We start from the raw sequence: 12,697 nt of genomic DNA, 5'->3' as shown, positions 1-12,697 counted from the left end.
GAACACTAATAATCTTAGACTGAATGTCTCGTTCAGTCCGCATTTGAAAGAAGTTACTTTATGTAAAAATATCACCTGTATATGTTTTTTAGTTATTTTGTCTTTAGTTGAGGTTAAGAAGTTAATTTCATCTCGAAATTTAGCATTAAGTAACACTTAAAGAACATCCGAACACGATTTCCGTATTTAAAGGCAACAAAGGACATTCTGAGGTCAATATGACATACTGAAAGAGAAAATTGCTAATGACGTTAAGTAAATATCTTGGCGGAACGGATAAAAAATATGAAAATGGGTTATATAAATTGTACACGGATTAAGATTTATTATAAAACGGGTTCAAGGATGTAGCCAATGGTGAGTGCGTATTCAAGTCACGTGTTCATGCTTTAATTATGCGCAACCTTCCAGTCGTGCATTTTTCGTGCAGCACTGTGCATTTTTTGTGCAGCACTGTGCAATTTTTGTGCAGCATAAAATAAACTGATACGTGTTCAGTAAAAGAGGCTGGCTAGGATTTTGATGCGCTTACTTAGGCGCGCATAGTAGATACGCCTGTGATGTCATAATTGACAGTCTTGTGATCTCTTCGTCTGTGCGATCGTACACAAGTTGGAGGGATTTGAACAAGATTTCCATGAAAAATTCATTTTGCCGACCCGTTTTATAAAACAATTAATGCACATTTTAAGATTCGTGATGTTAGTGACGATGCGAGCAACTCTCGGGCATTCACAATATTATGCAAAAGCACTCGGCGCAAGCGCCTCTTGCTTTCGCATAATTGTAAATACCCTCGAGTGTGCTGCATCGTCATAACACACTCATAATTGTGCATTATTTGTATATCATCACATTGAGTTACATAACATAATTACTTCTTGTTCAGATATGTTGATTAGGCTTAATGATAGAAAACTTATATAATTGAGGCAATTACGATCAATAAACCTGCGCGTAATGGGGCGTTGTCATGGTATTTTGAGATTTTTTTAAATTCAGGTTTTATTGATCCTTTTCATTCATAGTAAGCATGCATAATAAAACATCAGTAAGATTAAAATGACGCAGACATATTAAATAACATGTCTAACATACAAAACAGAATAACATGGAAAGAAAAACGGTCAGGCGCTTGGCCTTTATAAAAGAAATAACTTTTTTCTTATTTCTAACTATGACAAAATTATGGTACTCGGTATCTCCAATTTCATGTGATTAATACATTTATTTAGTCAGTTTGTGTAGCTGTTACATTATGTCTTCTTATTTTATTTCTTTAGCTGCATACTTTAGTAGTTGGAAATGCAGGATTTTGGACTTTGTCTCTGTCCCGATACATTTTATCTGCTATGTTTATTTCCAACTGTCTACAGTGTCATTTGATTTAAGTATTCACACCTGCAATTATTATTATTTTGTATGATATTTTCCGTTTTATATGATATTTATGTATGAATTTTATGTGAAGTAAATGAATGATAAAGATAATTACGAAACAAAAAATGTCGGGTTTGTCACAGAATTACTTCTTAAAATTAAAAGAGATTCTTATTGCAATTACCTTTTCTTAAGTTATGTAAGTTGATAAGTGAGCAGTAGCGGACCGTGACCCGGCGGAGACAAAGCATGGGGGGCACTGCATTGTTTGTGAACAATGCTGTGCCCCCCCCCCCCCCCCCCCCATTTTGCTTTGTCTCCATCACCGGGTCACGGTCCGCCACTGTAAAGGCCCGTTTACACAGCATCCGGTACGGCGACCGTGCACGGCATTCCGGCACGGCATACGGCTAGTCGTGCCGATTTCCAGTTTCCACTGCCCCACGGCACGGCAAAAAAGCCGTGCTCGGATCCCGTCCGGCAGGCAAAAACCGTCCGATGTACCCATGAAAACCCAAGGCAAAGAAGCCTGCTTCAGGCGTGGCAAGAAGTAATTTTTAATGGTTTCGTGTATCTATGTATACATAAATCTTGTATTAAATTCCACCAAGAAGCCTCAATCTGATGGACTGCTCATTTGACAGACACAATATTATTTCTGTTATTCACTCATCTATACGGGATTAGATCGTTCTATTTAAATGTAATTGAATTTTGTCATGATTAATCTTTTTATTTTACACTTTGCTTTCCATACTTCACTTCCCATTTCTATGCCATTGTCACCTGTTCATCTCATTTCTTAGTTACATCACATTTTATTGCCATTCCAACTTCACTTGTTTCTATTGTTTTCTCATTTATCATGTTTATATTCAGAACATTCTTCTTCATTCATGACCTCGATCGTGCTCATTAGTTCACCTTTCACCCTTAGTTCTTCACTTTTCTCGACTCTTCTACTATATTCTCTCTGTTTCTATTAGTTAAATTGGTTATACCAAATAATTTCTGAACGTATTTGAATACGGTATATTATTTGTTAAAGGTCAATTCTACCCAAGAAAACTGTTGATTTGAATAAATTAAAAAAAATCAAACTAGCATAATTCATGCAGAATCGGATGTAAAATAAGAAAGTTATGAAATTTTAAAGTTTTGCTTATTTTCACAAAAGAGTGATATGCACACATCAGTGACATGCAAATGAAACAGTTGATGTCCCTTACTATTTCTTTGTTTTTATTTTTGGAAAAATACAATATTTCATTTGACAACAAGGACCAACTTGACTGAACCAATGCTAATTCTACATGTTTAGGGAGGAATTGATCGTTGTTCTCTTGACAATGAGAAGAAAATTACATTTCATATTTCACATAATAAAATACAAAAGAAATAGTGAGCGAATGATGTCATCAGTCTCCTAATTTGCATACCGATCAGGATGTGTATGTACAACTGTTTTGTGAAAATTAAGCATAACTTTGAAATGTCATAACTCTCTTATTTTACATCCGACTTTGATATTTTCAGTGTTGTGCTTGTTGAATATTTCTCTTTTATTCAAATCAACTTTTTTTGTTGGGATGGACTTGTTCTTTAAAAGCAATGCCAAGTGAGGTCTGGCCCAATAAATAAGAGCAACACTGGACTTCATTTTGTCGACATCTTTAATTTTAGTTTAGTTCAGCTCCAAATATATTTTAGGTTCTTCAGCAATCTACATTATATTTGTTGTTGAAACAAAAGTGATGCTCATTAATTTATTACAGAAAATAATCATAAGAGATATATAAACAAAAAAAATGCCTGGGGCGTCAACAATTTTCTTAAGGATGAATGTATTCTTTTTATTTCACCATCAACTTTCTTTTGTCAGTATTTTTCATGTCCAAGGGCCCATTTCAAAAGTACTTTAACATTATGGCAACTTCCATGGAAACCACAATTATAATTGGATGTTGCGCCATATCACCATTAAAGACAAAGTTATGATAGTTGTACCTCTCTATGAAGCAGGCCCCAGGAGTGTCATTGCCATTCTGTTTAGAGATGAAATTTTGTTTCTAACATTTTAACATATTTCAAACAATCCTAGATCTCTGATTCCAAAATAAAACATTAGTCCAGAAACGTTCCGTCCAGTACCCATCATTTTTATTTTCACAGTAACTGGTTTCATGTGTTGATATTTGATAGTACATTACTAGTTATCATGTTAATATTTGCATGAACCAAATTTCTGTGATGTGCAACTTCTCTTATCTGTGAACAAATCCTGATTTTAACTTCAAGTACAATTTAAGAAATAAATATTTTTTTTGTTAATAAATGGTGAACATGCTCAGACGATATTTTCCAGATCTACAAAAGAGAAAGATCATTATCCTTCAAAATCGTAATTTCTGTAAATTGAGACTGACTTGCAACTGCAACAATGGGAGATAATAAAGTGAAAAATTCAAGTGGAAATTAGAATAACACATTTTATGGTGTAGTTGTTTATAATACGATATCAGTCATTAAAGTTGTAGATTTCCTGCAAATGATTTATTTCATATGGATTTATCATAAGTCATTCAGATGTAATCATATATACACTGCTTTTCATTTGTTGGTGATGCTGCATGTCTGACATTGCATCTTTTATTGTGAGACTATTGACAGGTTGTTAGCTCTGGCAAACTACAAACCACTGTCACTTTGTTAGCTAACAATTGGATGAGTATTGAGTAATGTCAGAGGGAATAAGATATCAGCTCTCTTTTTAGCGGTGAAGCATATCAAGTTTGAATATTTTCCGTTACCTTTTTTTAAATCTACGAAACATATTTGGATTCTTAAATTGTGAGATGTTTATCACATCAATAGGAATCGACTTGGATTTAGATGACACGAAACCTTTAATTCCTATAGTAGTATGTTCAATGTTCAGAAGACCGAAATTAATCTCATAGCAATCATGGCAATGGAGCTGGCATTGAGGTAACTTTTACAGTGTGGGACAATGGGGGACAAACTGGAGAAAAATTGATCTACAGTTATGTTGTCACCATGACTATCGGTGCTTTGAAATTACTGCAACATTGTGTCCTCGATTTGAAGTGAAGTTGGGACTCGAAGACTGGACTGATGTTGCGGACGTGCCTGAGGATGATGACGAGGAAGTCTGACCCACGTTGTGGACATATGTCACCATTCTCCTGCTCAGTTTCTTCCTGCTTGGTACAGGCTTCTCCTGGTGTGTCCACATCAAAAACAGGATCCAAGATTGAACTTCTTCTGTTGACAAAAAAATCATATGTTCAAATTTACTTCATATGTTTTACACAGAATACTGAATACTAAAAATCGACTCTCAGGTACCAAGTCGATACAGTCTTCTTTTCTTCAATTCATTAATATTCTTATCGTCTGTAGTTTTATTTTATATTACTTTTTTAAGGGGCGGGTTACTTTTCAGAAGGCAAATGGCTTTCACTTCAAGGAAATGGAACACCTAATAACCTGTACTACTTTGCACAGGTAGTCAGGTACAAATATGATCAATCATATTAAATGAAAATGTGGATGTATATAATAATTACAGGAAACGGGTTGATGTAAACATGAGAGAATGAGCCAACCATCAATGTATAATCTAAATTGATTCGTATAGTTTGTACGAGAGCTCTCATATCCACCCTGCAGAGTGCACAAAGTGCAAATTAATACCATAGCTGTTGCCTGACCGTTTCCTGGTGCAAGGAATTCCTGTCAGAACCCCAAAACTAAACCTGGGTCAAGTGCAGCATAATATCAGAATTCATATCTACAAAATAAATTTCTTCGCATGAATTCAAATTGGTATACATATTCTCTCATCCCTGGGACAAAAAACAAAATAATGAATAACTTACTCTCGACTATGTATGTATAGAGAACTAGGAATTCCATTGCCTCTCTGTACTTGTATTTACGTGCTTTGTTTGAGAGAACTCCGTCACCAATCTTCCACTCCATTTTCTGTCTTTTTTTAGGTAGTTGTCCCTCACCTCGCTACGTCACCTTAAGATGATAAAAAAAACACAAAATCTAATTCCTGTAACCTCTGAAAATTTTCATTTCTGTTTATGACTCATCTCAAGTCCTACCCCTACCCAACCCGCCTACCCCCGAAATATTTAAATGCGAAAATTAACAATGTGCTTTTGAAAGTAAAGAATTTTGCCTCCTTCATTTTTTTAGCTTGTAAAAGTGACGTGATATTTATATTACGTATTTGTGAGGGGTTGGTATAAAGTTTCTGGTCCACATCACAAAGCAAGGTCTCTTTCTACATTTACATACCCTTGCTCTTATTTCTTATTTACTTTCCGTTATTTTTTAAATTCAAAACACTATAGACTATTTTACACATGTGGAAACAATTTTTAAAATGGCCATAAAGACCAAAACTTACCATTGATATTCATTGAATTATAACTGGGAGGTAGCTGCAGTTGTAAGATTGTGAACTTGATTTGCTTTCAAACATCCACATACTCTTTTCTAAAGATGTATATTGAATATATTTCTTCATATTGATAGTGAAAAAAATCGTAAAGTTTGAAAAAAATAATATGACGTTAAACAATACCAACCTGAGATTACAAGCTGACGCCCAATGTCATGTCATGCATCGCTTTTTACTTCTGTGTCCTTAATCATCTCCAATCTCTTGTCATACAGGTTTGGATTTTCCCACACTTCTAGGATAAGGGCTTCCTCCATGTCGGTTATCTGTCATGCAACACATTCCATATAAATGTTATTAGCAAATAATAACAAAGGTTTTAAGGAAGAATTGCAAAAGCGTTTCGGGAAAGGCCAGTGTCCAATCAGCATTTTTAATGCACAAATAGAAATTCTCCTAAACAAAATGATTTCATTTGTTGTAGAGAAAAGTGATCGTCTAGAATTTTTTTTAAGAGGTTGAAATAATACATTTTATCATTTGAAAAGTACATGTAAAACATAGGGTCATGCTAAGAAAAAAAAGATTTTGCCCCTATATTGCCCTATATTCTAAGCAATATAATGATTTTTTTTGGCATATAATGTTTATTGAATAAAATGTCAACAAATTATGTCTTCTCTGTACGGTATACATACCCAATCACTTCAGCCCCACCCCCCCCCAAAAAAAAAATACTAAATAAAAAATAAACCAATGAAAAAACAAAAGAAATTACACAAATAAAGCAATCAAATTTGGGGACAGAAATGTGCAGATTAATAAGTTATGCCAGCACACAAAGGATATATTTCATATTGAAAAAGGGTCACTTTTGTTCTGGGGATTTTTTCGGCAAGCCACACTTTAAAAAATGAAGTGCTAATTTAGCACTTACAGAATACAGTGCTTGTATAGTCACTAATAGTGACTGCACTAGTGCTGATATTTTAGTTCAAATTTAAACTAGAAAATTAGCACTCGTAGTGCTCGTTTTTTACAGTGCAGTGCCAACCCAAACCCCTTCCCATGATCCATCGCCCCCGATTGAGCGGCCCCTGGATAAATTAAAGGAAAGGGCGATCATTTTACTTTCACCACTCCTGATCCCCTCTTTGTCTTATTATTAATTCATTGCCACCCTCCTATCTGCAGTGCCACTCTTGCTGCTGACAAAAAACGACCCAGTGCCTCTCTCAAATAGACCCTATACTATAGGGCCTAGTACTAGGCTAGGCCAGTTTTGTGGACGTTATTGGTCTAACGTTAGAATTTTACTTTTACTTTTAGATCTAACTAACGTTAGGATCTAGTTAAGCCTAACGTTAGTTAGACTCGACTACTAGTCACTAGTCCCCTGCTCTAGTCTAATCTAAGTCTTACTTTCTTTAGTAGGCCTAGATCTAATCTAACGAAGTTAGGCCAGTCACCTGGATTATCGAGTCTAAGACTAACACAAAACAGTAACATAGGCTAAAGCATAACGTTAGACCTAGACTCTAGATGTGACTTAGGCTATAGGATAAATATCTAGCCTAAGTTAGATGTTAAGGTAGGCCTGACTTTTAACATTTCTAACGTTAGAGACGTACCGTAGGCTTAGTAGATCTAATTAACGTTAGACCGAGTCTATCTTCTTACAATTAGATTTAACTTAGGCCTAGTATTAGGGGCCTAGGCCTACATCTAAGTTCTAACGTTGTCGTTAGGCCCTATCCCACATTATTATTTCCGGTCTTATATTATTTGGCCTTATTTTCTTGTGCTCTACTTTCTGGGGCTCAGTTATACAGTATGCGAAATGACACTTGTTCTTAATTAGTTGCTTACCAGACCAAGAATGGCAAGATCAAGTTTTCCTTCACCTCTCTTCAGCAGGTTATACACGTAGACCTACGTGTACGTGCGATTTTGCATTTAACACGTAAACTCCCATAGACTCTCACCGCAGGCCATTTGTCGCTTGATCAGAAAATATGTGGGCAATGACGTAATTTATCTGGACGGTGATTGGCCAGAAGTGAAAAAACCGTGTGCCGTGCTCTGAAAATGGCTTGCTGATCGATCTGCAAATCCGGCAAATTACGCCGTGTTGTACAACACGGCACGGCACCGTTGAAGTGGAAACAGTTTCATAGGATTTAGTGGTGATCGATTTTTTTTGCCGTGCCGGATTGCCGAAGTGCCGTGCACGGTCGCCGTACCGGATGCTATGTAAACGGGCCTTAAGTGAGTTTAGTTTATTAAGTTAAGTAGTAAGGTTTTGTGATGAAAAGCGGTTAGAGAATATAGGCGCTATAAATATTGAGTTATTATTATCATTATCATTCTTTTTATGAGTATCTTTATTTCCTTCTTTATTTCATTCTTTCGTTCTATTTCATTTTGATACAATGAAATCAGGGTTACACTTCGTAATTCCGAAGGTTCATAATTCCGAAGGTTCGTAATTCCGAAACACGTAAATTGCCTATACCTCGATGTTCGTTAACCCGAAAACGTAAAAGGGTTCGTTAATCCGAACATTTGTGGCGTAATTCCGAAAACGAAATGAGGTTCGTTGTTCCGAAGGTTCGATAATCCGAAAACGAAATAAGGTTCGTTGTTCCGAAGGTTCGTTAATCCGAAACGAAATTAGGTTCGTCAATCATTAAGTTTTCGGGTTAACGAACCTTCGGAATTACGTACCAAATTTCGTTTTCGGATTAATGAACCTTCGGAATTACGAACCTCACTTTGTTTTCGGACTAACGAACCTTCGGAATTATGAACCTCATTTCGTTTTGGGGCTAACGAACAATCGGAAATACGAACTTTCGGAAGTACGAACCTTCGGAATAACGAACCTTCGGACTATATACCCGAACCTTCGGAATTACGAATGCATGCGTGCAATCAGAAGCACACAAAACATTATTTGATTACTTGAATCATAATATCCAGGCAGGCCGTTTTAAGATAAAAATTAAAATTTACTATTTTTGTGTTTAGCTGAAATAGCATTAATCAGATGTTGTCTCAATGATAGCACCCGTTAAAGTCGACTTGACTTTAACGGTGTATATCAATATTACACTCTATAATAAAGGAGATATATTTATAAAAGGTGCCTCTTTATCATCTTTGGAACAACCAATATCTTTAAAAATCTGGGAAAACGTATCTCTTTTATATTTTCATGAAATGTCACAATCCAGTTTTTAACCTTACTGGACAATATGCTTCCCGCATTGGGTAAAATACTGCCCTAAATTAGTTGGACACATAATTACCCTCGTGCTGGTTAAAATATTACCAAATATTTTTTTTACAGTAAACGAATCTATATACTTAATGATGTATTTATTTTTTTGTAGGTTAATTGATAATTTATCAGCAGCATTAGGTTATAAACACTTTATATTGTTATTTTCTGCTTTCTTCTCTTATATTACCATATATGCAAGCTTGTTTGGGGCAATACACACCAAAATATTAATACAAAAGAAAGTCCTTCGTATTGTTTCATTCTCATATCCCCGTTCTCGCTCTGCCACTGGTCAGCTTTTCCTTGCTTATAAAAAAGAAATCGAGACTGACACTGTATATCAATTTCAGCTAGGACAGTTTATGTACATGTAAGAACAATTTGGTTGCTTCTGCACGTCATGTGTTTTTTTTTCAAAATACATTATTGCATATCATTTCATTTATTTCCATATCCATGATATCACACAAAGTATATAATATAACTCAGACATACAAATTACACAATTTATGTTATTACTGAACAATAAAGCATATAATAATAATGAACAAATTTGGATATGGGGGGAACATGCAAAAAAGCAAAGCTTGTTACAAGGCAAGTTCCCTAAAATAACAGTATGTAATAATCATAAGTTATCCTTAAACAGGAAATAAATCAATAAGAACGGACATTCTTGCTATAGGAAATACGTATACAGTTTGAAAAAGGAAAAAGTAAACAATATATATATTACTACTTATCTGCTTATATAGCAATAGAATGATAATAGTGCACCTGATACTAAGAACAGAACAGAAGGAGGAAGAGAGAGAAAGACAGACAGACAGACGAGATATACATGAGAGAGGGACAAGTAGAACAGACATGACATAACATGAAGACAAAAACACAACTATACAAATACATATAATCACATATTGGGCTAGTAAAATAAGACAAGAAATAAGAGGTCAGCATACAGTGTATCTATTGACAGTAGCAACAGCATTTGAGATGACAGTATATTATCAGAATTGTCATGTAAGCTTGTGCATGTGTGAGTAGTTTAATATCTTTGAAGTAAGAACTTTTTCAATTTACATTTAAATGAGAGAACACTGAGAGATTTTTTAATTTCGTTCGGTAGCGAGTTCCACAGTTTGGGTCCTGTATAAACAAATGTCTTTTGAGCAAAAAGAGTACGCTTTAATGGCAAGTGAATGCAGCTAGCCTGTCGGGTAGGATATGAATGGATCGAGTTATTCGAAACAAACATAGGAGAAAATATGGACGGAAGGTTGTTCGTATGTAAATTATACATGAAGAGGCCTAGTTGTAACTGATATAACTCATATATCTTTAAGAGTTTGTTTCCTCGAAATAAGTCACTCGTGTGAGATCGGGGTTCAGCATTAAATATTATTTTAAGTATCTTTTTTTGAAGTAAATATAATCTGTTAAGTAACGAAGAGCAGGCGTTGCCCCAAGCAAGTATTCCGTAATTGATGTAAGGTGAAATTAGTGTGAAATAGAGCATTAGTAAATTGGTTTGTGGAAGGACATGTTTAAGTTGCATAATAACACCTATGTTACGGGCAGTTGTTTTACATACATTATCAATATGTATATTCCAGGAAAGTTTGTTATCTATTGTAACTCCAAGAAATTTGGTCGATGTAACCTCTTCAATAACAATACCATCAAATATAACAGGTTTTGGGAAAATTATTCAGGGTATTACTAAAGAGCATACTTTTTGTTTTTTGCAAATTTAAGGATGGCTTATTGGCTTTATCCACTCTAAAACATGAGAAAGTTCTTCATTTACTTTGTCGATCAATTCAGTGGGATCAGGGTGGGAAAAAAATATTAGAGTCGTCGGCGAAGAGGATGAATTCCAAGAAATTAGAAGAGTTTCGAATGTCATTAATATATATGAGGAAAAGAAGTGGACCTAATAAGCTCCCTTGCGGAACACCGCAAGAGACAGAGCTTGTCTGGTAGGTATCCTACCAGACAAGCCGATAACTTCCATTTCCCTATGCTAAGGGCTCGTTTTGCTCAAAATACTCTTATTTTCACCAGCCCAATATTTTGGAATTCCCTCCATTAAGATATTCAACTGGCCCCCTCCATCCTGTTTCTGTCTTACCAAAGTAATTAATTAGTTTGCATATTTTAGTATCGTCTAAGGAGGTGCCGTGGCCGAGTGGTCAAAGGCGTCTGACTGTACATGAAAAGTCCGGGGTTCGATCCCCGGCCGCGGCACCCTATGCCCGTGAGCATGGTGAACAAGGCAATCCTCTTTTATCCTGCATTCAAATAAATCAAAATGCTATACTATATGCACCTGTTTTAAAAAAAATAGATAAAAAATTAAGTCTCTCTCCCTACCTATCTTTGCCCTCTCACTCCCTTCCTCGCTCGCTCCCCTTCAGTACTTTATTCCTTCTTTCTCCCCTCTATTCTTCATCGTGTCTTATTTTTCCACAAAGAAGATCTTATTCCATTTATTCAATTTGTTGAGGGAAAGGCAAACTCCTAAAACATTTCAAATGAAGTATGACGTCCCCAAAGACTTTAATTGTTCTAGGCAACATGCCTTCAATTTATTCTGTATTTGTTTTGTAAGAATTAAGTAAACTAAAATAGAAAGGTTTTTGTGCTATTTGAGAAAATATCCTCATAAAATGTATGAAATATAGGGTATTGTTATTATTGTTTTTATTACTACTATTATTAATAACATTATCATCATCATCATTGTTATTATTATTATTTTTTGTTATATTAATATCATAATTATCATTATCATGAGGAAATTTAACTAATTGTTTCTCCCTTTTAAAAGATCTTATCACAACGAGGAGAAAATGTAAGTACGCTTATACTCTTAAAATGACTTGGTCAAAGTAACCAATCGGTTGGTGAATATATTGTGTCCGACTAATAGAATTGGTTAGCATCAACCAAATTCTAGTAAATTCTAAGCAATAAATTAATTTTGACCATTTATTGTCTGTAGAATAGACTTATTCACCAATACCCTGGGTTTTGCCTACTAAATTTTTTTAAGCGTGCGACATCTAGACATCGTCAGCATGACGTCATACTGCTACATTATATGTTGCCATACCAGTCAAACCTTTGGCAAGCTATCAAGTTTTGATTATGGGAAACTCTAAAGGGATGCACCGCGCTGAAAAAAAATTAAAATTAAAAAAACAAACATTTTTTCATGTAATAAAATACAAAAGAACAAGTGTGGATATGGGATCATCAGCCCACCTAATGAATTTAAAATTCAAAAACATTCGTTATTTGTCATCCAATTTTGATCAAATTTTTAGTACTTTGCTCTGTGTATTTTACTCTATTCATTGAGATATAAACATATTCAGCCTGACGCATCCCCTTAACTTCAAGAGAGCAGGATATCGAACTTCTCCTCTTTTCACAACGCAAATTCACAAAAATAAATGCATCGCATGAATATTAAAATAGAAATTCAATACGTCATAACGTGTTGTAATAAAAAAAAATAAGGCGCAGTGACTTGTTAGGAATTTCCTTTAAAATCATGACGATGGGCGAACGTTGCTCACAGAGAA

General features: G+C 35.0%; 1 protein-coding gene across 2 annotated transcripts; it reads right to left on the bottom strand.

Annotated features, from left to right (window-relative positions):
• Window positions 1–4,177: 4,177 nt before the first annotated feature.
• LOC121426506 lies at window positions 4,178–6,038 on the bottom strand. Of its 2 annotated transcripts, XR_005971607.1 has the most exons (3): window positions 6,006–6,038; window positions 5,283–5,430; window positions 4,178–4,665 (listed from the first exon to the last, which is right to left on the bottom strand). XR_005971607.1 is itself a non-coding variant. In XM_041622838.1 (2 exons), the coding sequence occupies exons 1-2, from the start codon at window positions 5,383–5,385 to the stop codon at window positions 4,442–4,444; spliced, it is 327 nt and encodes a 108-aa protein (XP_041478772.1). In that variant the 5' UTR covers window positions 5,386–5,854; the 3' UTR covers window positions 4,178–4,441. The 2 variants fall into 2 exon arrangements, 1 of the variants encoding a protein (XP_041478772.1); XM_041622838.1 differs by lacking the exon at window positions 6,006–6,038 and having other exon boundaries at window positions 5,283–5,854.
• Window positions 6,039–12,697: the final 6,659 nt, after the last annotated feature.

The sequence above is a fragment of the Lytechinus variegatus genome, chromosome 13 (genome assembly GCF_018143015.1).
Source record: "Lytechinus variegatus isolate NC3 chromosome 13, Lvar_3.0, whole genome shotgun sequence".
NCBI lineage: Eukaryota > Metazoa > Echinodermata > Echinoidea > Temnopleuroida > Toxopneustidae > Lytechinus > Lytechinus variegatus.
This window is presented reverse-complemented; position numbering and strand designations above follow the sequence as displayed.

What these genes read in the sequence shown, in the direction of transcription:
- LOC121426506 (XM_041622838.1), bottom strand. Translation starts at nt 5,385, where the DNA reads ATGGAGTGGAAGATTGGTGACGGAGTTCTCTCAAACAAAGCACGTAAA. An exon ending in CTATACATACATAGTCGAGA is followed by an intron (nt 4,666 to 5,282) that starts GTAAGTTATTCA and finishes TTTTGTCAACAG; the next exon opens with AAGAAGTTCAATCTTGGATC.